Source organism: Schistocerca serialis, chromosome 11 (assembly GCF_023864345.2).
Source record: "Schistocerca serialis cubense isolate TAMUIC-IGC-003099 chromosome 11, iqSchSeri2.2, whole genome shotgun sequence".
In the NCBI taxonomy this organism is placed as follows: Eukaryota; Metazoa; Arthropoda; class Insecta; order Orthoptera; family Acrididae; genus Schistocerca; species Schistocerca serialis.
This window is the reverse complement of record NC_064648.1, coordinates 151,673,949-151,701,590: the sequence shown is the minus strand read 5'-3', so window position 1 is coordinate 151,701,590 and position 27,642 is coordinate 151,673,949. Positions and strand designations below refer to the sequence as shown.

At 41.0% G+C, this 27,642-nt stretch overlaps 1 protein-coding gene across 3 annotated transcripts in view; it reads right to left on the bottom strand.

Annotated features, from left to right (window-relative positions):
* Window positions 1–27,642, bottom strand: part of LOC126426882 (dynamin-like 120 kDa protein, mitochondrial) — a 200,116-nt gene that overhangs the window by 92,290 nt on the left and 80,184 nt on the right. For all 3 annotated transcript variants that reach the window (XM_050088928.1, XM_050088929.1, XM_050088930.1), the window contains one exon: window positions 15,055–15,218. In XM_050088928.1, coding sequence (XP_049944885.1) covers window positions 15,055–15,218 — 164 coding nt within the window. The remainder of the gene's footprint in view (window positions 1–15,054; window positions 15,219–27,642) is intronic.

Here is a 27,642-nt window from a genome sequence, read left to right as displayed (position 1 = left end):
AGAAATTTCTTAACATCGAGTATAGAATTAAGTGTCAGGAAGTGGTTTCTACACAACAACAACAACATCCTGTACCTTTATACATGGTGCATCATAATTGATCGTGTGAATGCAAACAGCTGAAAGTACACTCGACTAGATGTCTCGGTAAATGTGGGCTTTCAAATGCACACCTGAACAGCTACGAGCAGTACTTCATTTTCGATACTGTGAAACAAATCCCTTCTTTTGCAAGCTCTTCGCTTTCCGTATTTTGAGAGTAGTTTGGACCAAAAGAAGAAAAAAAAAATGCCCAGTATAAAATGGGTTTCATAGTGCAAACCTCAAGAGCAAAGAGTGCTTGCTCAGTAGAGCACGGGCTCCATAGTAGTGAAGATGAACTATTGCTCATAGCTTTTAAGGTAAGTGCTTTAGACCCCACACTTACTGGAATGTTTTTTTTTTTCTTGTTTTGGTCCAGATCACCTCCTCCCAAAATATGGAAAGGAATGAGTTTGCAATAGAAGAAATTTGTTTCACTATATCCAAGATGAATTGTTCGTAGCTCTTAAGGTATGCATTTTGGAGCACTGCTTACTGAGACTTTTTGCTTCTAGCATCGTGTACTTTCAACTGCACGTTTTTATGCCATTAATTACGATACACTGTGTATGTGCCTGTCGACAGTACAAATATTTCACCTCCTGAAATCAAGTATTGAGCAGCAGCTCTGTTTCACAGTTTTATCGAATCACACACTTTGTGACATTCTGTGTACGAAGATGGCAGGAGACATCACCACAAGGTTACCGACCTGAACTGTGTAGGTCCATTTGTGGGTCAATTACATGACATATTCTGATACAACCGAGGCTTTTGCGGCCGATGTCAACTTCTAGTCAGGGAGAAAGCGGTCGACGCATAAAACTATTCGCCAACATTTCGTCACTGTCTGCGGGATGTATCTTCAGAGACGAAACACTGGTCTTGGAGTTAGGAGGGCGCAATATATCTTATTGTCTTCTACAGGCAACATCATCATCAATTACAAGCGATCATTCATCTGAAAGATTTCCATAACCAATAAAGAACAACAGCTGCTATACATCCCAAGCATTTACAAACAAGAAGAGTAATTTCACTGGAAACATTCTGGTGAAGCATGGGGTTAAAATAATTTTAAGGCCTTGACAGAAATAGATTAACTGCATGGCTCTATAAAAGGTGTACGTAATTTTCCTTATAACACTGAAATGAAAAGTTTTTTGTGTTGAATACATTAAGGTGTAACTTAAGATGGTACATGGTTAGAATAACCAGGTACCATGGCAATGCACAGTCAACAAAGACTTAGAAAGGAGCAAAATATCAGCTGTATTTTCTAATGGAATATCATCACAGGCTTGCTCAATTTTCTCTGTTTGACCATCCAGTCTCTACGTTTTGCAGCATGCACTGTGTTCTTCAGGGCATCCCAGAGGTAAAAGCCTAAGGGGGTCGAATCCAATGACGAGCTGTATACTACGTACCATATTTGCTCTAACCATCTCAAAGGAAACGTACGGCTGAGAAATTCCTTCGTATCGAGCTGAAAGTGAGGTGGCAACCCATCCTGTTGAAAATAATGCTCTTCCTACTAAAATCTACTCACCAAGTGGCGGGAGGGGAACACACGCATAAAAGAAGTTTATATTTATCCAAGCTTACGGAGGAAGGAAAAGGACTGGAGAGGGTTAAAAAAAGGGATAAATTTCAGGAAAGTCAACCAGAACTGCTATTAAGTAGAGACTTACTGGACGGGCTCCCCTGACCCACATTTCTGGAAATCTACCCCTTTTCCTTGACCTCTCCAGTCCTTTCCTTCACCCCCTCTTCCTTCCCTTTCAACCCTTCTGTTGGAAAAGGGAGCCACTGTCTCTGACAGCTTGCATAAGTATAACCTCCTTTTACGTGTGCTTTCTCCTGCCACTGCTTTGTGAGTAGATTTTTTATCTATCCAATTACATTATACTGTCAAAAATTGATTATTTTCATTGTTATATTAGCTCACTGTCAAAAATGCCATTTATCTGTAGTTGCTATTGTAATATTTCTAGATAAGAGTCACCTATGACAGTCTCTTCAAAGAAGTACGGCCTACTGAAAGCTCTAGATGACAAGCCACACCAGGATGATAGTCTTGGCAGATTACCAAATGCCTTTCATCAGTTCCATACAGATTTTTGCTATCCCAGTACATGCAATTACAGCAGTTACTTGATCAGTTATCTTTAAAGTCCCTTCATCTGATCAAAGAATTAGATCTTGGAAATGTTCATCTTCTTCAAGCATGCTGAACCACTCAGTCAAATTCAGAACACAGAGAAGTGCCAGAATGCATTTTCCTCTCTTAGGCCACATAATTTTGCAAACAATGGTTTCACTTATTTCAATCTCACAAGACCATTTGCCTCAAACTTTCTCAGGAATTTTGTCTACAACTGAATTACTGCATCAACACCACTTTCATTGTCTGTTGAATGTCTTTTTCTTCCTTTACATACATTTCTTCACATCATGCACTGTTCCATCAACTTCAAACTTCTTTCAGATTCCTGTGATTGTTAACTGTGGAGTGAAAGATAATCCAACTTCAACTCTGGAATGTTGTCAAACCTCACTCACATTCCTCGTTTGCCAGTATCAGTTTAGAAACAGCTTTGGTTCTTAAAGCTATAGTACCACATTCGTTTGCAATCATGCAACAGACGGAACTGATGCTAAGCTCTTCACAGTCTTTGGAATCATTACACACAAAAATTATTTCTATTTGCATTAATTAAAGAGAGAGACTCACTTTCACAGAGCATGAACATTATTTTGGAGCACCCTGTATATTGGAGCCACAAAAAATGTATTAACACCTGTGTAGCCCAATATAAGAGGAATTGTCTCTTTGAATAAACTAGGCCACAGTGGAACGCTGGTTACAGTGCAAAGGCTATGGAATAAAACTACAGGGAACTAATATTCTAGCCAAGACAATACATCAGCACATCCACTTGTATCGAAAGGCAATAGAAATTTACAAAGCATAATATTTTTAACAGAAAGAAAGTAGGGTTTAAGTAAAATAATATATGGAAGTGCACTTTGCAAAGAGAGGAATTTTGGGTGAAACTTATGCCTGTTGGCTTCTGTTATTTCAATTCATACAGTCAACCCTACAATTTTATAACAGACTTCGCCGACCAATAGGAATGAAATATTCCACATCATGTGACATTGTAAGACAATCTACAGATGAGGAATGCAAAATCTGGTGAAACTGACAGGATCTTGTAAAGTTTCCGCCATTTTTGGATAGCAAAGATCTGTTTTATAACATACAGGACCTTGTAAAGTTTCCGCCATTTTTGGATAGCAAAGATCTGTCCGAGGAAGAGCAAGGGGCAAACGTGCCATGCAGTTTACGAAAGCAAAGGCACGTGTACAGCTTGCATATTGCATCTAGCAGTGGAACAGCCATCAGGGATTTCAAATGGTGGTGACAAAGATAACAAACCACACCAGCAAAATAACCAGTCTCAAGATTTAAAACATTTCTCCACACTAGTCTACCATTTGCAAGCTGCTTCATCTCCAGGCAACCACGGTGTCCGACCATCCCGATTCAGTTTTCTGTCACTTCCACAAATCTCTCCAGGCAAATTCTGGGACGGCTCTTTTGAAAGGGTATGGCCGATTTCCTTCACCATACTGTTATTTTTCTGAGTTTCTGCTCGGTCTCCAGCGACCTCAATGTCGACAGGACCGTAAACCTTCAATGTCGACAGGACCGTAAACCTTAATCGTCCTTCTGAAACATACATTCATTTAGACCGGGTTACTGCACACATTTGTTGGTCTCCTCCTACAATTTTTAATCCCTACCTTTCCCTACTTTATCAAATTAGTGATGCGTTAATGTCTCAGAATGTGTCCAACCAACCAATTTCTTCTTTCAGCCTAGTTGTGCATAAATTAATCTCTTCCTCATTTGAATTTACAGTTTGAGATTTATCGATTAGTAATCGGGTGTCCCTACTAACAAGGAAACCTCCCCATCGCACCCCCCTCAGATTTAGTTAGAAGTTGGCACAGTGGATAGGCCTTGAAAAACTGAACACAGTTCAATCGAGAAAACAGGAAGAAGCTGTGTGGAACTATGAAAAAAATAAGCAAAATATACAAACTGAGTATTCCATGCGCAAGATAGGCAACATCAAGGATAATGTGAACTCAGGAACGCCATGGTCCCGTGGTTAGCATGAGCAGCCGTGGAATGAGAGGTCCTTGGTTCAAGTCTTCCCTCGAGTGAAAACTTTACCTTCTTTATTTTTGCAAAGTTATGATCTGTTCGTTCGTTCATTGACGTCTCTGTTCACTATAATAAGTTTAGTGTCTCTGTTTTGCGATCGCACCGCAAAACCGTGTGATTGTTATTGAAGTTGCAAGCTATATTTGCTGGATTCATATTGCCCACGGAATACATCTCACGTATTTAATGCACTCTCGTCCAAAGTAGCGAACAGTCAACTGCCAGCCAGGGAGCCTCGTTAGCAGGAATACTCTCTCTTCCGTGCACTGTAGTCGACTGACGTCGCGTGTTTCGATGTTCGTTTAGGTATATCGTCCCCTTGCTAATGCGCAGTTACCTCGCATTGGACGGATGGACGGACAGATAATAATTGTCTGAAAATAAATAATTAAACTTTTCACACGAGGGAAGACTTGAACCAAAGACCTCTCGTTCCGCAGATGCTCCCGCTAACCACGGGACCACAGCGCTCCTGAGCTCACATTATCCTTGATGTTGCCTATCTCACGCATGGACTACTCAGTTTGTACATTTTGCTTATTTTTTTCATAGTTCCACACAACTTCTTCCTGTTTTCTCGATTGATCTGTGTTCAGTTTTTCAAGGCCTATCCACTGTGCCAACTTATAACTAAATCTGAGGGGGGTGCGATGGGGAGGTTCCCTTGTAAGAGATGTCATGCACACTTCCTCCAACGTTTCAGCAGATATTAGCAATTTCAGCTTTGAAATGCCTATGTCCAATCCACCCACACAAATATTTCTAATTCTACATCTATACTCTGCAAACCATCATGAAGTGCAAGAGGGTACGACCCACTGTAATAGTTATTAGCGTTTCTTCCCATTCTGTTCACATATTGTCCACCAAACCTTTCGCGCACTGCCCAGTGTCGACAGAAAGAGTCGATTTGTTTCTTGTTACAAACAAAGTAACTTTTAAAATGTGATTTCACGTGTCTGCTTGACAGAGAGTTCCCAAATTAGTTCGGAGCAATATCTGGTTTAGCTGTAAGTGTTCACAGTGGCAGTAAGACACGTGGAGGAACCAGTAATCCAGCAGCAGCTGAGCAGCACTGCAGCAAGGCCGTGGCAGTCAGGGCAGGCCAGGACAGTGCTGTCGCTGCTGCATTACTTGTCATTTTACGTGTTTTACTGTCGCTGTTAATACAGGGTGAATACGTGGACGAGGAAAAAAATTTCCCAGATATCCGTCCAAACACACTTTTTCCCCAGGTGTAAACACGCTTTTTCTGTGTTAAGTATACTTTCTCTCAGAACCATAAAACTTATAAACTCTTTGAATGGTTAAGGTTTTATACACTGGCGTAGAAATTTCCCGGCACTTCATAAAACGAACAACCACCCACCTTTAAAAAAAAGTACGCTGCATATTTTCATATTACCAAAGCATATATTTGAATGCCACCAAACACAGCACATTAGTCTCCAAACCAATGAAATCGAGGTTGCGATGCATTTTAGTAAACCGGTCATAGCTGACGTCACGTGATCTCGCCATTCGACGATGGCAGATATTCGGAGCATAGGAGATGTGATGTAGTCAGCCAATAGCATCTGACATCACTATTCAGTAGCGTGAACACGTAAATAGGAAAAGTTAATGGTTTAAATGAATATACAAAGTGTAGCTGCAAGAAGTACTTAGCTTTCATATATAATATTGGTCTTTTTTGCATGTGTTACACTTTAATATACATCACACAAACGTGTCAGTAAAACTTTAAATAATACATAAATGTCTTGGCTCAAAATTCTTCTAAGTGGTTGGCCCTCAGAGTGTTAAGCTGTAAATGAGAATCAAATGCTCTGTGATTTAAGAAATTCAAAGCACATTTGCACACGTAACATAATTTATCTTGCATAAAATGAAATTGACATTGAAAGCAACACTTTTCAACTACCATTCACAATATTTTCCCACGACCTATTAGAATTCGTTTCAGCCGTTGTCAGAGAACACCATAAAATGGCATTGCTGCATGTTTGCAGCTATGATGATGTAGGAAGCCCAAATGTTCATACCCATATAGCAGTAAGACATCTTACATTACGTCATAAACAAAACAGAACCTCAGAGGTACTCCGAGAGCAACGGAATTTTGTAAACCAGACTAAAAAGCATAATTCAGTGTAAAATGCAGATATGTATGTCCAGATTTGCAAATATGTAGGGCCCACCCTGATATTAACCTTTTTAGTGTTGTTTTCAGGCTGCAAATTTTCTTGGAGTACCAGTATTGTATCATCTCAGGTTTTGTTCTTTATTATGGCATAACGCCATACGTGCCATGAGATAAAGACAGTCACTTTGAACTCAGCAAACAGTTGACACTAGCCAATAATGTGGATTGAAACACTGTTTCAAATAAATTGATTGCCTCTGCGGAAAAGATTAATAAAAGCCAAATTTCTTTAGCAAATATACAAAAATAACTTCAGTGTCCTGCAAGGCAATTAATGCGTGCCTGTCAAAAACCTGACAATAAAATCAAATGAGGAAACTGAAACTAACAACATATTTTATCCTTCCATAAGTATGTGAATGCATATTGAATGGCCACAGAAATCCATTTTGTTTTCATTTGACATGAGAGTTGTAAATGAGGAAGAAATAACAAAATCACTAAACCTAAACATGGGTCATGTGGAGACTAATGCCCTCTCCACTGCAAGTTAGACTGCTCTGCGCATGTGCGAATCTGGCAGCTTGGGCTCACCAGAAGAATTTTTCCAGCTAGTGTCTAGCTGCTTGTTCCTACTGCTGATACAGCTAACAGACGTACTTCAGGTAGCCATAAGTGGGAGCAGGTAATGCTCGTACTCAACTGCACATGCGTACGAGTCCACTGGCAACTACTCAAATGAACCTAACATAAACCGTTGTGATGTCACAGTCACCATAAGCAGTTAGTTGTTATGTCCTAAAGCCTTTGACACATTTTGGTGTTGGCAGACGCTTGTGTGTGCACTGTGTTTAGTTGTTGGAAATGGCACATTTCCTTTGCAACTTAAGTTTATTTTGGTTTTCTTTTCCTTGTTTATGTTTTATTGCTGCAGTATTATTCTCCAGTAGCAGGCTAAAGTAAAATTCTTTGTTAGACTACCAGTTCTTACCAGTCAAAATTACAAAAATTTAACTGAAAACTAAAACAATGAAAAATGTCCGGAATTTTTTAGAATTCTCTGGTTTTTCTGGGATGAAAAAATTCCCAGGTTTTTCCCAGATTTCCCATTTGTTCTGGGGCATATACCACCTGTAATACATTATAGACACAACGAATGTTGCACCAGGCTGATTTTGGAATGCTTTATCCAATGAGGATGCAAAATTCCACTTTAAAAATAATCTTACTGGTAACAGAAAACAAACCGATGCTTTCTATTGACAGTGGGCAACAAATTAAAGACAATATGGGCAGTATTTGCTCGGACTGACTCCAGCTACACACCGCAAAAAAGAAATTGCAAATACATGCTGAAACAATAGAGAAAATGCACCTGACAACTCACAACTCTTAGGAGCAACAATGTGTGTGTGTGTGTGTGTGTGTGTGTGTGTGTGTACATTTTAAACAACAATGTACAGACTTTCTGTTCAAAACTACTGAGAGAAAGAAAATTGTTATGTTTTGTTTCCTCCCTCGCAGTCAGTTTTAACAAAAAAACAGGGAAGTCTTATTTATGGATTGTCAGCCCTCGATTACAATACTAGTATGGAATTTGAATTGTCCAAAACTTTGTAATCTTCAAGTTTTGCAAATTAAGACTATGGGAAATAATGTCACTGACACTACTAACTACACAGATCCAACAGCCAGAGAGTTCTCACTCTCCTGAAAACCAATGATCCCAACTGATTTAAAAACTAAACTCCGCTCGAACATGCCATGAAAGCCCGATAGTACCTACCGGCTGCCGTGTCATCCTGAGCATGTATGCGTCACTGGATGCCAAAATGGAGGGACATGTGGTCAGCACACTGCTCTCCAGGATGTATGTCAGTTCAGAAGACTGGAGCTGCTACTTCTCAATCAAATGGCTCCTCAGTTTCCCTCACAAGGGCTGAGAGAACCCCGCTTGCCAACAGCGCTCGACAGGCCAGACGGTCACCCACGTACTAGCCGAGTTCAGAAACACTTACATTTGGTGATCTGATGGGAACCGGTGTTGCCATTGCGGCAAGGCCGTCCCAACTGATTTACCCATTCATTTCAAGCATACGCAGCAGGGAGGGGGGAGGGTGGGGGAAGAGGAAATAGACAGAAGGGGGGAGGATGGGGCCATAGAGAGATGGGGGAAGAGGCGGGAGAGGGTAGAGATGGACGGGGAGGGAGATGGAGGGAGTGGGCAGGGGGCAGGGCGGCGGCGGGAGGGGGCGGGAGGCGGATTAGGGCTTATATCCAATTCCAAAGCATGTTTAGCAATTGCAAAGCATGGGTCAATGAAGTTCCAGAAGGTACCAACAGGGACGTGGAGCTGTGTCAAATCCAGTGTCACGGTCAGATGCACAAGGTTTCGGAGGTGAAGATTCCTGCGTGAACAGCCCGATCGAGGTAGTCTGACATATTCTCGATTGTGGTTTAACTTGGTCATTTTGATGGCCAGGGTTGTGCAGTAAACTCATTATGTGCTCTTCAGTATACGCCATCGTGCTGAGGAAACACAAACTGCGTGTACAGTTGGACATTTTCCCAAGTCTTCCAGAATGACAAGATCACTCAAGTAATGCCATTCAGTCCGGGTCCTTCCGACAACCACGGCAGATCGTCGCTTTCAGACGTTTCACGCCACACGTGCCGGTGGCCAGCTGTCCGTCGGAGTGAAAACGTCATTTGTCTGGAAAGGCCATATATAGCCACTCAATGCACGAGCAGCTGTGGTACCGGCATCCAAAGTCTAGCCTTTGTCACCTGTGAGCAGCCGGCAGCACCAGTGCACGAACTAGGCACGTGCAGCAGAGGTCCGTACGCAGCAACATTTGCCGAACAGTCACTGAGGAGACAATATTGGTAGTCCCTCGGTTCATCTGGGCAATGAGCAGCTCAAAGGTTGCAGGTCTATTTGCCCGTACACATCCCCGCAGTGGTGCACAATAGGTGCCTCAGCACCGGTTCTGGACAGCACCATTTCGCCACACACACTATACTTTAACCGCAGCAGTACGTGAACAGTTTACAAAATTAGCTGTTTCTGAAATGCTCCCACCTTAGGCCCGAAATCCGATAATCGTGCCCCTTCGGATGTCAGGTAAATTGCTCCATTCTCGCAAAATGACAACTACTGCACTGTTTTCCACGTCTCTCTGACACGCTTTATTTACTCTCCACTGGCAGTGCTGCCATCTGCCGCCTGTGAACGGTTACTGCACGTTGACATGGAACGTAGGTGGTGGCCACATTGATGACTGATGTGTTGTATTTGCCAACCTTGGGACAAAAAAATTTCACTGAACTAGCAGGGTCTACTAACCAGATGTGCTGCAAACTAGCTAGCCCAGTAAACTGATATAGTGATTTTCAATAAGAAAAGTTTAAGAATGAACATCTCTAAGCAGAGAAACATATTTTAGAAGTTAATCAGGAACTTTAATTTTCCTGGGTCTACTGCCTTTCAGACAGAGAATATGACTGGATTACAGGCAACACCCAAGGCACGCACATATAGAGCACTGTGCTCACATCCTGCCATCTCTCAGGGGCATAACCAATAAAAAAAACATGCCTAACATCACCGGGAAGTGCCTGTGAACCTCTAACAAAAGTTGTTTGCCATGATGTGGTATATCTATCACCCCTAGATGTTTGTTCCCCCCCCTCGTCCCCCCCCCCCCTCCCTCTCTCTCTCTCTCTCTCTCTCTCTCTCTCTCTCTCTCTCTCTCTCTCTCTCTCTCTCTCTCTCTCTCTGTGTGTGTGTGTGTGTGTGTGTGTGTGTGTGTGTGTGTGTGTGTGTGTGTGTGTGTGAATCACTTAGGCAAAATTGCTGCATATCCATCCTACAGATGCACCAAGCTGGAGATAGCAGTTTAGTAAAAAACCATCTCCTGCTGTGTGAGGGACTCTGTAACTGCCCGTTGCATATCCTTGTATGACACAAGTCATTGAACCTTCGAGGCCTTTTTACAAGGGACCAAAGATGTGGTAATTGCATAGGGAGAGATCAGGACTATAGGGTAGGTACTCTATCTCCTACTCCTGTGTTATGCCACTGTGGTATGAGGACGTATGTTATCATGAAGCAGCTGCACCTCTCAACGCACCAATGGACAATGGTTGTTTTCAACAGACATGCTGCCCCATACATATTCTTCATTCTCCGTTGAACATCTACAAGTGTTTGTCCTTTGGTAGCCAATAAAAGAATTACAGCATGTTGGTCCTGTTTTGATTGCCCCTCACACACACACACACACACACACACACACACACAATCAATTAAAAAAAAAAGACAATGACACACCACAAAGGAATCCAAATGGGATGGAAATTTGCAGATCTGATGTACATGTACAGACAAATAAATGATAACAATTTGAGAAAAAATGGATGATTTATTCAAGAGAAAGAGCTTCATAAATTGAGCAAGTCAGTCACATGCTGGTCCACCTCTGGCCCTTATCCAACAGTCATTCAGCTTGGCATCGATGACAGAGTTATTGTATGTCCTCCTGACGGATATCGTAGCAAACTCCGTCCCAATCGGTGCGTTAGAGCACCAAAATTCTGAGTCGGTTGGAGGACTGTGCTCACAATGCTAAAAAATGTAACTGGGGAGAGGTGCGACCTACGGCCTGCCGAGGTAGGGTTTGGCAAGCACGGAGACGAGCAGTAGAAACTCTTGCCGTGTGTGGGTGGGCACTATCTTGCCGAAACATAAGCCCAGGACATGCGGGGCAATTAAAAGGGGCGCAGAATATAGTCGACGTACTGATGTGCTCCGAGGGTGCTGCGGATGTCTACCGAAGGTGTCCCGGTACAAAATGAAATGGCACCCTAGACCAGCATTCCCGGCCTTCGGGCCATAAGGCAGGCGACAGTCAGGTTAGTATCCCTCCACTGGCCGGGGCATCTCCAGACACATCTTCACTGGTCACAGGGGCTCATTGCAAAGTGCGACTCATCACTGGAGGCAATTCTACTCCAGTCAGTAAGATTCCAGACCAAAGACTTGTCTGGAGACATCCAGACGGCAGTGGGATGCCAACCCGATTGTCGTCTGCCGTACGGCCCGACAACCGGGTCTGGGGTGCCATTTCAATTCACACCAGGACACCTTCGGTTTTCATCCCTTACAGCACAGTGGTATGTCAACGATATTCCACAACCCGTTTAGCTTTCCTTTAGGGAAAGCCATTCTGGGCTTACACGTCAGCAAGGTGACACCTACTCGCACACAGTGAGAGCTTCTACTACTCGTCTCGGAGCATCTCAAACCCTACCTTCGCCGGCGAGGTCGCTCGATCTCTCCTCGGTTGAGAACATTTGGAGCTTTACGGGCAGAGTCCTCCAACCGGCTCGGGATTTTGGCCATCTAACGTACCGGTCGGACTCGATTCGGCAGGCTACCCCCGGGAGGACTTTCGACAACTCTATCAATCGATGGCAAATTGAATAACTGCTTGCATAAGGGCCAGAGGTGGACCAATGTGTGACTGACTCACTTTGTGAAGCTCTTTCCCTTGAATGAAGCCTCCAATTTTTCTGTTCATCTGTACATGTATGTCACATCTACCGATGTCCATCCCATTTCAATAATTCCTTAGTGGTGCATTTTTCTTTTCTTTTTTCTTCTTCTTAGAGAGAGAGAGAGAGAGAGAGAGAGAGAGAGAGAGAGAGAGAGAGAGGGGGGGTGTGTGTGTGTGTGTGTGTGTGTGTGTGTGTGTGTGTGTGTGTGTGTCGTGCTGGCTTTTCAGCTTGTGACTGTAACACCATAGCTTAGACATTACATACCTTTTGTTGATTCATTTAGCTTTCTATTTTGTTCAACACCCCATCATTGAACTTCTGTAATTAGTGTACGATTAATTCGATACTGCAATGAAGTATACTCTCTGTAATGATATTTTGTCTTCCTCATTTAATCTCTTTGGATATCTTTAAAATTAAATAACATTATTTAAATAAATTTGTGTAGAACTACCAACATATGCAAACGTTCTGTTTCATTTAATACGTTTAGTTGCTGTTATGTAAACTGCTGACCTTCAGTAAGGGTTCTTAGCTATTTTGTACGTGAAAGGTGTTGTGGTTCCCCTTGGGAACGGAACTGTGTAGTACGCGCAAATTGTGGTTGGCCTAGGTAGGAAAGGTGGAACAAAGAGTCAGTTGGGGACGAGCTACCAAACTGTCAACTGCTCGTGTAAAAGTTGTATATTGTGGTGGTGCCGAGAGAGGCTTTCCGTGGCGCTTTCCGATGCCTCGGATGACTGGATAAAGAGCTGGAACTATTCTGGAATTGATGTATATCATTGCCACCAAGAAATGACAGAGTCCGGCAATTCTACCTGCAAATCTACCTACCAATATGTAATCGCCACCACATTGCGCAATCACTGAAAAGGAACCAAGGAATAGAAGAAATTTATGGTGACGGATCAGCTCATTGGATGTTTTAGTGTGCACAAATATAAGGTAAAGGCCATATGTCTGCTTGTGTCTGTATATGTGTGTGTGTGTGTGTGTGTGTGTGTGTGTGTGTGTGTGTGTGCGCGCGCGCGCGCGAGTGTATACCTGTCCCTTTTTCCCCCCAAGGTAAGCCTTTCCGCTCCCGGGATTGGAATGACTCCTTCCCCTCTCCCTTAAAACCCACATCCTTTCGTCTTTCCCTCTCCTTCCTGATGAAGCAACCGTGGGTTGCGAAAGCTTGAATTTTGTGTGTGTGTTTGTTAGTCTCTCTATCAACATACCAATTCTTTCGCTTGGTAAGTTACATCATCTTTGTTTTTAGATATATTTTTCCACGTGGAATGTTTCCCTCTATTATATTCAAATATAAGGTAACTTATACTCAAACTCTTATACCTACCTTGATTTTTTTTTTATCCCTAGTCACACAACCACTTAGGGCCCTTCCCACGCTAAAGTGATTACCAAGTGTCCTTATTGAAATAACATTAAAGCTCAGTGTTTTAGCAGAACTGAGTAATATAGTGAATAATACTTGCTGAAAATAATTTTTTTTATTAAGACTGCTTATTAAAATTTTGTTGCCAACTTCTAAAGTGAAAGTTCTCAAAACTGAGGCTTACAAAGTTTTGTTTAGTAAGTGATCACAGTGGAGTCTGTTGAAAATCAACCAAAGGTGAGCTATTGTCTTATAACCACATCAAGTAGTTTCCTACTGCAGTATGAGTTGGAAACTAATACTGTTTAATGTTCCATGTTCATATTTGTTAAGAACTTGTTTCTTTAGTGTACTGAAAGTGTGTTTAGTATGCTCTGCTACAGTGGTCAAGATTATGGGCCCTCCTCCACTGAAAGTAGTTCAAATGTACAAAGTTACTTAATTATAGCAAGTTTCAATTACTCTTCCTATTCAAGTGAACTTCTGTACAATATTAAACTCCTCTTGTGTATTAAAAGTGCATATTAATGGTGTAACAAGATTAACAGTTTGTCTACTGTGCTCATGCTAGACAACGATTAATAGAAAGACCACTCTCTATGAAAACAATAATTTCTTTATTCAAAAGACACTGAGAAGTAATCTGTTAGTGAATTCCATTCAATTTTCATTCTAAATAAAAAGGTATTTAGCTGAGAGAGACTTAACCTATGACCAGCTTATAATTTTGCAGTGAACTACATTTATAATTTTTTGACAGGTAAGAAAATGTTTGAAAAGTAATATTGAACCTATGTCCATTTTATGATTCTACAGTGAATATTAATAGTAATGTTATCGAGACCATTCAGTTTGACTAAGCCCTCAAGGTAATAGTGTGTTTTGTTATCTGTTATATTTCTGCAAATAGTTTGTTCTGATCTGGTAGCTCTAACCTTAACGTGAACATACTGTATTCAGGTGCCAGAGTTTATTGCACTCACATGTGGCAAAGTATAGGTTGTGTTTGTCCGTTATAGTTACTAATACTTATTTTCTTGAACTAGAATGTCAATCATTCTCTTGCCTAATTAGGCTGGCAACCGTTTTCTTTATTCTTTGAACAGTGTAGATAGGTAAAATATTGTTTGGAACTGTTTAAATATTAACGTAATTTTGGCTTTCACTTCCGATAAGCCACCTCCGTTAGGTACAACACGGTCAACGTAACAAAATTCCTCTCAGAGGGTAACACTGCTCTGCTTCTTTATATACTATAACTGCTTGAATAAAAATAATTTCCTTATACGAACTGCTGTCAGCTTTGAGGTTAGAGTATAACAGTAGCGGACAGAAGTATTATAAGATCTCATATAAATATAACAGAACTTTGGGTGGATTTCATCACACAAAACCTGGGGACGTAAAATACTATACTCTCAAAAGATGTCTCCCCTCAAACTCAGATGAAACATAAGAGAGTAGTTTTATGGTTTGAACACAGCACTTCAGTCTAGACTCATAACAGAAAAATAACGTACTCTGAGCCGAGCACATTTTATTGATGACTAACACGCAAATGCAACAGAGTGCACATTCTGAATGTGAGAGCAAATGCTACCTTACGTGCTGCTAGCCGCAGCAGCAACTGCATTATTGTAAGCAGCAGCTCACCTGGGGAAGATGCGGGCCTGTGCAATCATCTCGAGCACGGACGTCTTGCCCGAGCTCTGGTCACCCACGACGACTACGCGCGGCAGGTGGTCCTGCGTGTTGTAGCTCGAGTCGTAGCCACTCAGCTCGTCCAGAACCTCCGAGTACATGTCGATCAGCGACTTCTGCAACACGTGTGGTGGCAATCGGGTCAACTTCTGAGTTGGAGAAGGTGGGCCTGTATTGACTTTGGGAGATGTATAGAGTGATGATAACTGCAACCCTGTCTGGACACCTATACCAAATCTTGTGTAATGGCCGTAACCCGCAGCGCGTCTCTTCAAAGAGGGCTGTAATGTAGACAATTAGAACTAACTCTTTACAATTCACTAACTCTCATTTAATTATACTGCCAATAACTGTACCAAGAGGAAAACTTAATAGAAAAAAACTTTTATAAACTCAAGGAGATAGTACGGCTGGCCAGTAATTAATTTTGGGAGGCAAAATTCATTCGTTTCATTTTACGAATGTGTCTATTGGCAGTACTCAGGATTTTGCATCCCAAAATAAAGTACTCGCCAGTAGTAAGGAGTAGTAGAAATGATATTAGAGATAAACTTTAGATCAAAATTGGGGACAAGGTGGACATAATGGTGAAGTACGGAGGACATAGAAAGCAGACTAGCAAAGGTATTCCTGGGCAGAGAAGTTTACTGGTATCAAACAAAGGCCTTAATAGGAGGGAGATATTTCTTAGAATGTATGTTTGGAGTGCAGCATTGTACAATAGCGAATCGTGGACAGTGTGAGTAACTGGGAAAGAAGAGAATTGAAGCGTATGAGATTTACTATAGAAGGAAGCTGAAAATTAGATGGACAAATAGGATAAAGGATTAGGAAGTTCCCCACAGAATCAGCAAGGAAAGCAATAAGTCATTTGTTATGACATCAGAGGAGAACTTCCAAGATGCCAGAGAGAGCTGTAGAGAGTAAAACTTAGGGGAAGACAAAGGTTGGAATATATCCAACAAATAACCGTGGACTTTGAGTGCAAGTTCTACTCTGAAATGGAAAGGTTGATGCAAAACTCGTCAGGAGATTGATGACTAAAAGTGTCTTAGTTTTTTCAAACAATTTTCCTAATGACATATGTTAATCACCTAATTCTCTTACAGACACCTTCACTTCCACACTAAATAATTTATTGTACACTAATAACTGACTGATAGAAACACTACGAGGAAGCAAGCAATGACTTAAATCTCGTTTGTGTGCCTGTTGTTCACTCAACATCTCAACTATACACTGAGAGGTTTACCTGTACTTCTTTCATTACTTGTAATACTATGTGGTTAAAAACACACCCTCAATCTCTTGGAGCATTACAAATCTCTTGGAGCATTACAAATATTAAATAACTAAGATTTAAAAAATGAAATTAAAAAAAAAAACATACAAACCACATTCAAATCCAGGTGCAGAATTGGATTTGTGACTAACAGAGACAATTTGCCCTACCACTTTTTTTTTTAGGGTAAGAGCTTCAGTCTAAATTTTTCCTGCCAACAGTACTGAATTAGTTGTACAAACATTAAGAGAAAATACTGCATCCACCACAATCACTTACACAGCCACAATAAAGAAGTCGCACAGGCACTGAGTAATAAACGTCAAGTGTTAGTAATTTATGAAATGGGGATCAGTGAAATATATAACAACAAAATTTTGTGAACTATAACAGGTTGGCATGTAACCAGTTTGTAGTCCAACAAAATTTTTTACTTATTTATGTAATTCCCACTTTGTCTATTCCCATGTCTTACATAATGGGAATAGACAAAGTGGGAATTTTTATTTCATTTAAAACTTGAGAAAAGTGCCAAGACTAAGCTACTGGAGTAAGGCATATAGAATAACCACCTCAATCTGTCTTAATGTTTCCATCAAATAATAAAGTTTACTATAAAATAAAATTTTCCAGCATTAGGTGGCTAGAATAATCACAAATGTTGAAGTAAAAATAGTACAAAGCCTTACACCTCAATCATGGAGGAGTGTTGGGGGGAAGGTTTACTACCTGTAATCTATACTGTAACATGAAACATTCACTCTCTCACATACACATGTATAATTTTTCTTTTAAGCTTGTGATCTGTTACAGGCAAATAACCACTGGAGAATGGTTAGGAATCTATCTAGTTTACTGTAAATTGAAGAGACCAGAAGAGGAAAGTTCTAACTCACAAAAGCATTATTTTGACACATTCCATGTTATATATTGGACTAGGTTCAAACAAAAGAACATAAAAAATAAGACGAAGTAGTTTATATGATAGACAGTACCTACTAGCAATGCATAAGGAACTACTATTTAGTAGCATATGGCAGTACCAGAAACACAACAAATGAAGCCATCAGCCATTACTTAATCCTGGAGCAGCACATATTTCATTTGACAACAAGCATCAATTAAGCAATTTTCCACAATTCTTTTAGTGTTTGTGTATTTGTGTGTGGTGTCCAATTACAGGTGTGGACTGATAAGCCAAATAAATTTCTAGAATATAACAGGAAAGTTTCTTAAGCAGCACAATTGTTGCTAACTGTAAATGTCTTATGAGCTTTCGTCAAGATACAATGCAGAGCTGTTGGCTACTAGTTACCATGAGTAATTAGCATCATATGCACTGTGTGACAATAACAGGAGGCCAAATTTTCAGAACGCATCTCTCGTACACACAAAGAAAAAGTAAGTTATATGTGCCAACAGAGGACATCAAAATACCTACAATATGAGTGAACTGAACACGGGAAGACATTGTTTATAATTTATCATATAAATGAACAGCAAGTGTTTTGATCCTGATAAGCCACTGAACACTTGTACTACAATGGAAAAAAAAAATTTGCCCCTCTGAGAGGTCTGCCACACCAATTAGACAAATGAAGCAGCAAGAAAAGTACAAATGGAAAATAACCTATAATATATTTAAGGCACAAAATGTCACAGATCAATTTTCTCATGTTGTGATTTCCTGCCACTCATAGTGGAGAGCTCCGTAACATTCACAATTAGGTAGCTTTAGGAAGTGGTGTTAATTCAGTACAAATACTTAACGAAAAATGGACTATTAAGTCAACTGTCGAGAACACTACAGTAATCCTTCCACCCAACTCTGAAATAAAATCCAATTTACAAGAGCAAGTTTCTGGTCCAAATCAATAGTGTGATAGGTGCAGGTCATGGATCTGAGGGTGAGCCACGTTCAGATCGGCCATCGACAAGCAGAACCTAGAAAAGATTGAGAAAGTGCGACAAATCCTAGCACGAGATCGGCGACGGATTTTCTGATCGATTGCAGAGGAACTGGGCTTTAGCAGACACACGGTGCACACCACTGTCTGCGGTGATTTGGATAACCGGAAGATCCGCTCCCAGTTTGTGCCGTAGGAGCTCAAACACAAGCAGAAAGCAAAACGGATGGAAACTGTTGGTGACTTCATTTCCATGTGTCACCAGGGTCCATTGCTTCTGAACACCATCGTCACAGGAGATGAGACCTGGTGCTATCAATTCAACCCGGGATCAAAACAGCAATTGATGTCACGGTGTTCAGTCTTCCCCGTAACCAAAAAAATCTGCAAAAATCAAAGGTGAAAACACTGTCGATCACCTTCTTTGATAACAATGGCATCATCCACACGGAATTGGTTCCTGCAGATCAAACCATTAATGCTGCATTTTAGCAGTCAGTTTTGAACCGATTGCTACAGCATATCTGGTGGGTTTAGACAGAGTTTCACAGGACTGGAAAATCGATGATGCTCCACGACAATGCCCCTGCACACTGCGCGGTCCGTGTGCCCCAATTTCTGGTGCTGAAAATGGTAGCTGTTCTCGAACACCCACCGTACTCCTCTAATCTGGCCCCTGCGAACTTCTTCCTGTTTCCCGCTTGAAGGCGGTCATTAAAGGTGAATGTCTTGTGGATGTGAATGCCACCAAAGATTGTGTGACAGCCGTTCTGCAATCAATTCCACAGGAGACCTTTGCTGATAGTTGCCAGAAGCTCTATAGACATTGTCAAGAGTGGGTTGTAGCAGGTGGTGACTATTTTGAAGGGCAATAAAGACCATTTGTTTGTATCTTTTGTTTTGTTTGTTGTCTGATAGCATTTACCAAACTTTTTAGACACACCACGTATTAGTAGACATTATATGGAGTGTGTCCACTCTTTGTCTTTATGACATCGTAAACTCTCCTGAAGAGACTTTCTATAAGGCGTCCAAATGTCTGTGAAGGAACAGCAGCCCATTCTTTTTCAAGAGGCGAAACCAGAGAAGGTAGCGTGATGTCAGATACTGCAGTCTGGAATGAATTCAATGTTCTAGCTCGTCCGAAAGGTGATCTGTTGGGTTCAGGTCAGAACTCTGGACAGCCGGTCTGTTGCCTCTATTTAGCTCGTCTGAATGGTGATCTGTTGGGTTCAGGTCAGAACTCTGGACAGCCAGTCTGTTGCCTCACAGATGCTGCTCTATCACAGGATGCATTGTTATGCTGATACAATCAATCGTCATCTTCAAGCTTTTCCTCCGCTGTATGCAGTACATTAGGCTGCAAAATGTATTCATACTCTTCTGCATTTCATGACTTCTTATATACAATAATGCGACCACACCTTAAACACGAAAAATGTATCCAGATTTCAAAACCACCCCCTCCGAACTTCACTGTAGGAACTGCACACTACAACAACTAACATTCTCCAGGCATTCAGGAAAACTGACCCCTTCCATCGCACGGCCACGGGCTATAACACAATTTGTCATTCCGAATCACTCGTTTCCAGTCGTCCACTGTCCAGGGTATTGCACTTCGCACCGCCAGGAGCGTCCCTTACCACCGGCTACACAAACAAGTGGTTTACGAGGAGCTGCTCGACCACCGTATCGCATTCTTTTTAACTCTCTAAGTACAGTCATTGTGCTAGCTGGAGTACCGGTAGCACTCCGGAACTCACAAGTGATTTCTTCTGCCAATTTCACACAACCTTTTACGACCACCCTCAGCAATACTCGAGGGTTCCCGACCGTCAGTATGTGACATCTGCCTGATCTCTGTTTAACTGAGCTTGTTCCTCCTCATTTACACTTCACAATCACATCACCGACACTGAACACAGGTGGCTTTGTAAGGGTTGCAATGTTCCTGAGGGATTTGTTACTCGTGTGATAGACATCGACTAGTCCACACGAACCTGAATAAATTTCTAGAGGAAAGACAAAAATAAAAAATTGTGGCACTTTGGTGGTACCTGCACCACTCGGGAGAATGCAGCACTTGTCATAAGTGTCGGCAGCTTTGTGCAGAACACCATCTACTGGCACTGACACTCAGAAACAGTTACCCTTCCAATTATTGGCACAGAATCGGTACGATGCGAATTCGTGACATTCAGCACCGAGGAGTTAAAACTTGTCGAGCTTTGCTCGGTGGCCGATTCGACCGTTACTGTTTCCCCTACTGACAATCCAATATTCCCTGCATCCTTTTATGCCGAAGGGCCTGCCTCTCGTGACATCTAGTGGTCACTTCTACATTACACTGAGGTGTCCGCATACTTTTGATCAGATAGTCTACGTACATATTGTCACTAGTAGATAAGTGTTGATGTGTAGTGTGTTTGGATGACACTTCTCTCATTTTTTCAGTTATACACAGTACGGATGTTTTACCGTGAGACCTATGTCAAGAACATCCGTAACAAATTTGCCTTTGGTCTTTAATAAACTATCATCCTTGCTAGTTCTTTGATTCCATTACTGTATTCAAATGTTTTGTAAGATAAGTGGTCCCTCGTAACTTCAACTTCAGCATTCAGTACTGTCAAAAGACCAGTTGTCTTAATACCAACTTGTAAACAAAAATGACAGGTGAGCCTCGGTACAGGAATAACACACCAGTCATGCTGCAGTAGACTCAAAAGTTGCCTGAAAATATTTGAACGTGAGAAAGTTATGAGTGTTTTATGCACTGCAAAATAAGTCATCTCTTTGTGCACATATCCCTTTGTGCACATATCCCTTTGTGCACTATCAGATGTGAAACAGTTTTCTACAAGTTTAACTATTTAAGAAATATTAAGAATGCCCAAGTCACACGAATGACTGATACGTTAGTAAAGCTCTTTCAGGAGGCAACTAATTCCATGTCCAGAGGAACACAATTTCATTTTCAAGTGAGATGCAGAAACTCTTATAAGTGTACTAGAGATAATTTGTACAGGCCTACAGAGAAAACAGTTGTGATTAACAGCATCTCAGCTACAATATGATGGGACTGAGACCAAGATGTGATGGGTGAGTGACAAAGCTTGTCCATGAAATATGAATTGAGTAGCTGTCTACATACTGTCCTAAAATAATAAGGGAGAAGAGGAAGCAGGTTGCAGGTGATGTAAGAAGACAGAAAGGAGTTGGTCATATATGTCTACACACTGCTCGTAGCGGAGATGAGACGAGACAAGTTATTTAATTCCACACACAACAATATTAGTGCATCTGCATGAAGATAAGTACAAATACTGGGACACAGTAAAGGTAACAACAACTCATCACAGAACTGGACTTTGGGTAGTCTATAGGCACATAAGAAACACTGGGAATTGAGGAAAAACCTGCTCCAGTTGCTCTGTAGAATTTCACCTTTTTCTGTTATGCCATTCTCAAGCGGATCTGAAACTGTCATACACCTGACAGATGTATACATATATATAACTGAAGATGAAAAAACAAGGCTTACATTTTTACATACAGATAAGACTATGAAACTTACAGGAGACATGTAATGTACAAAAGACTTAAGGGAAAGCCTGGTAGGTTTCAAACCTTGCTTTTCTAAAGGTATCATGAGAATACAGTCATCTCAAGACTGTGTAATTCATTACATTATAAATAGTCTTCTGGTTTACAATAATTTATATTTCGACATATTTGAATTTGCATGTTATAGGAGTAAGAGGCTAAAATGATTTTTACTAAAAAGTGCAACACGGTTGCATCGGTTGGGAGCATCAAAGTCAGGTGTAGAATTATACTCCTGGTGTACCTAACACTTTATTTCATTTCCATTCTATGATCCAGTCTCCTACAAATTCTTCATTCATATCCTTTTTAAAAAAACATAATTTAATTCATCGCATATAAATCTCAATCCCTATTACATCTTTTCATATGTGACATTGATATAATACAAGATCCTGGCTTCGGCAGTGTGTAGGTCCGGTCTTTTGACTGAAAGCTAACTTGTTTGGCAGCCTTTTTGCTGTGCTTGCTGCAACACAGCTTCTTCATTACACAGTGAGTAACTATCTTTTTCATAATACAAAACTTACACCAAAACAGTAGCATCTATAAAATTTACTGCTCTGAATGTTGGATAAACGGGAAGGAACTTTAAAGACTGTTACAAAGAACACACATAACAAAAAAGAAAAACACAAGAAATAAATCCTCCTTTGCTACTCACTTCATACAATGCACCATATCAGAAAAAACTAGTAATCCTTCATACAATGAATAAATGATACTTTATAGACATTTTTGAAGAAATAGAAATTTACTCCCACCAAAAACATCCAGAAGTACACAAGCTCAATGAGCAATGTATACTTAAAATTCCCTTCTCCGTAAATTTTAACTGTATATAGATGTTTGAAAATACACTCTGTAAGAGCCCGCAACATGTCCAAGCTATGCTAACATCCAAGCTATACCAACAACCCCTACAGTTTCCCGTACTTCATCTTTTGTACACTAAGAGCGTAATTTTGCACTTAATTCGGAAGCCCTGTCCACTAAAACCATGTTCCACTTTTATTAAAAAACCATTTTTAGCCTTTTACTTATACAATGTGCAAATTCAAATACATCAAAACATAAATCTTCGTAACCCAAAGGATAATTATAATGTAAAGAATTATAGTCTTGAGATGACCACATTCTCACAATATCATTAGACAAGCAAGACTTTAAATTTAGCAGACACATATATTTTGGGCAAAGTATTATGGTATCTGTACATAAACATAAGTAAGTCTCGTTTTTTCCAACTCTAATTATATACATTTATACAGCTATCAAATGTATGGCTTAATAAATGTATGGTTTAATAAAAAAGCCAAAACTGATATTGGATTTCATAAAGTTTAATGGAGCACTGAAGTGGCCTTTTCATTAACCACACAAACAGTTGTAAATCATGTGAAGAAACTAATGAAGTGTTTTGGGCATACATCTGTCCAATGCTAATACTTTTCTTGTCCTGACATTTTGACTGATTAGCATACAGCTGTCATCAAGGTTAATCTCTGGCAGAATTTAAATCACTTGGCACAATACAGTGGGGTAAACGTGTATGCATCAGAAATAACACTGTCTGTAAGCAAAGTGTCAGATGTAGTAAAAGGTACATAATACATACGATACTCACTCTACAAGAACACTGCACCGAACACACGATATACCTGCCTTCTACAGCCCAACAGATCAGCAGTGGCTGAATATCATACTTCCACTGGTCATTCACGTATCACAGTTAGGTCAAGATGCCGGTCAAAGCCTCATCCTACTGCGATTCAGTGGTCAAGGAGCCCACAGAAATACAATTAGCAGGCTACTTGCTCAACCGAGACGCGGGTATCCAGCTCGACAGATTATGAAAATCCCTCATACCGAGACGCGGGTATCCAGCTCGACAGATTATGAAAATCCCTCATTTCACTGAATGTGATTTTCACTCTGCAGCAGAGTGTGTGCTCATATGAAACTTCCTGAAAGGTTAAAACTGCGTGTAGGACCGAACTCAGGACCTTTGCCTTTGCAGTAGAACACTTGCCCACGAAAGGCAAAGGTCACAAGTTCAAGTCTCGGTCCGGCACACGGTTTTAATCTCTTCTCAGATGAATTATCGTTACCAGTCTTCACGGTCTGTGATTCCAAAGGATGTTGTCCGTAATAATCAACCACATTATCCGTACTTGCTTTGTTTTAATCTCGGGCACAGATTTTTATCTACAATTGGCAGTCTCATTGCCAACATTGTTATTTCTGACGCATGTGCATTTACTTCACAGTACTGTGTTAAATGGTCAGTATAAGAGGACTGCCTGGTCTCGATTTAGTTGTGGTTATTCCTTCACATTTCCACTTCACTGACTGTCGACATGTGGAGCTTTAGAAGGGTCGAATGTCCCTGACAAATTTGTTGCTCAGGTGACTTTTGACGACTCGTCAACATGTGACGCCAGTGAACTCTCCTGACAGGCGTATTCTGCCATCACTGCTTCTCTACTGACAACCCAATACTCACCGTCACTTTACGTACTGGCAGGTCCATCTCTTATGACATACCAGGTGTACCGGTATGAAATGGGCGTTTTTTTTTGTGAAAATGAAACACTAATTTTAAATTGAAAAGTAAAAACATTTTATTCAAAGTACTGAACATTGCTTTCTATACATTTTGACCACCTTTCTGGCAATTTGTGGACACCACGCCAACGAATATGTTCGTCTTTTGAAGCAAACCAATCAGACACCCAATTTTTGACTTCTTCGTAGGAATCAAAGTGTTCCTCAGCCAGTGCGCGTCCCATTGGTGAAAACAAATGGTACTCAGAAGGGGCCGAGTCTGGTGAATACGGCGGGTGTGGTAGCAGCTCCCAGCCAAGTGTTTTGATTGTATCCTGAACCAATTTTGCTTTGTGTGCAGGTGCATTGTCGTGAAAAAAAATTACTTTGCCATGTCTTCTGGCCCATTCTAATCTTTCTTCGATCAATGGATAGTTCAAATTGATCATTTGTTGTCTGTAGTGATTAGTATTCACAGTTTCACCAGGTTTTAGAAGCTCATGATACACCACCCCTTTCTGGTCCTACCAAACACAGAGCACTGTCTTCTTGCCGAATCGATCTGGTTTTGCAGTTGATGTTGATGGTTGTCCCGCATTAACCCATGATTTTTCCCATTTAGGGTTCTTAAAATAAATCCATTTTTCATCGCCAGTAAGAATTCGATGCAAAATTGATTTTATTTCATGTCTTTGAAGCAAAATTTGACAAATGGTTTTTCGGTTTTCCATCTGTCTTTCATTCAATTCATGTGGCACCCATTTTCCACACTTTTGGATCTTTCCCATAGCTTTCAAACGGTCAGAAATTGTTTGTTGTGCAACATTTAGCATTGCTGCCATTTGCGTCTGACTCAAAGTATCATCTTCATCCAATATCGCTTGCAATTTGGCGTCTTCAAACTTTTTGGGTGGTCTCCCATGTTCTTCATTTATTACATCAAAATCATTATTTCTGAACTGTTGAAACCATCTTTTGCATGTTGCTTCTGATAGAGCACCATATGCCTCGACAAGCATTCAATGCGACTCTGCAGCACTTTTTTTCAAATGAAAACAAAAAATTAGTGCTTTCCGCAAATCATCACTTTCTGGTGCAAAATTCGGCATTGTTAACACGATGAAAACATATGATGTTGTTTGTTCCATGACTTGATGTATACTAAATATCTTTCACAGATGTCATACCAACCAAGCAAAAAAAAAATTAAGGCTTGTTCACAACAAATGTTCTTTATCGACACATTTGTATCTAAACGTTCATTTCATACCGGTACACATGGTATAGTGGTCAACTTCACACTACATAGAGGTGTCCCGATACTCTTGCTTAGATAGTGTATGGATATCATAAATTAAAGTCCTCCAAAACATTTTTCTGTTTGTGGGTTTTGGACGATCTCAGGAACTAATGAACAATCCTGACACAGGTTTCACTAACAGATTGATCGATTCACGAGGGCAATTAACAGACAACCTGTTAAGAGTGCGTGCGTCAGAGATAACCACTATGCCAAGAAAGTTGTCTCGTCACACACTGAGGTGACAAAAGCCACGGGGTACCTACCAATATTGTCGCGGACCACCTTTTGCCGAGCGTACTGCAGGCAGCAGCTCGACACGGCGCAGACTCGACAAGTCGTCGGAAGTCTTCTGCAGAAATATTGTGCTACGTTGCCTCTACAGCAATCCGTAATTGTGAAAGTGTTTCGGTACAGGAATTTGCACAGAAATTGACCTCTCAATTATGACCCACAAATATACGACGGGATTCGTGTCGAGAGATCTGGGTGGCCGAACCATTCACTCGAATTGTCCAGGATGTTCTTCCAACCAGTTGTGAACAACTGTGGCCAGATGATATGGGGCACTGTCGTTCAGAAAAGTTGCACTGTTTGGAAACACGACACCCACGAGTGGCTGCAAATCCACAGGACCCGGGCCATTTCATGTAAACACATCACATATAATTATGGAGCCACAAATGGATTGCAGAGTGCCTGGTTGATAACTCGGGTCCACAGCTTCCTGGGGTCTGCGCCACACATGAAACCTACTGTCAGCTCTTACCGACCAAAACCTAGACTCGTCTGGCCGGGCCACCTTTTTCCGGTCCTCTAGGGTCCAATAGACACCGTCTTGAGCCCCGGACAGGCATTGCAGGTGATGTCGTGCTATTAGCAAAGGTACTCATATAAGATGTCTACTGTCATAGCCCATTTACACCACATTTCACTGCACTGTCGGAATGGGTACCTTCGTCGTATGTCCCACATTGATTTCTGCAGTCCTTTCATACAGTGTCACTTGTCTATTAGCACTGACAACTCTACACAAACACTGCTGCCCTCAGTCAGTACGTGAAGGCCGTCGGCCACTGCGTTGTGCGTGGTGAGAGATGATGCCCGAAGTTTGGTATTCTCGGCACAGTCTAGACACTAAGGATGTCGCAATATTGAATTCTTTAACAATTTCAGAAATGGAATGTCCCATGCGTCTAGCTCCAAGTGCCATTGTGTGATCAAAGTCTTAATTCATGTCATGTTGCCGTAATCACGTTGGAAAACTTTTCACAAGAATCACCTGAGTACAAATGACAGCTCCACCAATGCACTGTCCTTTTACCGTATTTACTCTAATCTAAGCCACACTTTTTTCCGGTCTTTGTAATCCAAAAAACGGCTTAGAATCGAGTGCAAAGTAAGCGGAAGTTCTGAAAAATGTTGGTAGGTGCCACCAGAACTAACTTCTGCCGTCGAATATATGTACCGCTACACAGGCATGCTTTGCAGGCACAAAGATAAATACTGGCGCCAAAAACTATGCGTCAGTAAAAAAAAAGAAGAAGAAGAAGAAGAAGGTGGAAGACGAGCTTTGTTCTCCACCCCGAGTTTCGACCACGACCACTGCATTTTCATACATTATCCAACGAAGGAAATACAGAATGATTCCAGAATACAAATTCCGTACTGTTCATCTTCGAATGTAGCAGCATTTCAATGTACTACGAAAATCCGACTGGCAAGACTGTTTGGGATGTTTGTCAACATGGCCAACTCTACGTTCTGAATTTTTTCCTACCTGTGAGAAGAGATGGTTGCTAATAGGAACTTTTGTGAATCACATGCAGTATTCTCTTCACCATAACAATAATACGAATAAAAACATTTTGTCATGTATTCTTTCGTGTTTGCAG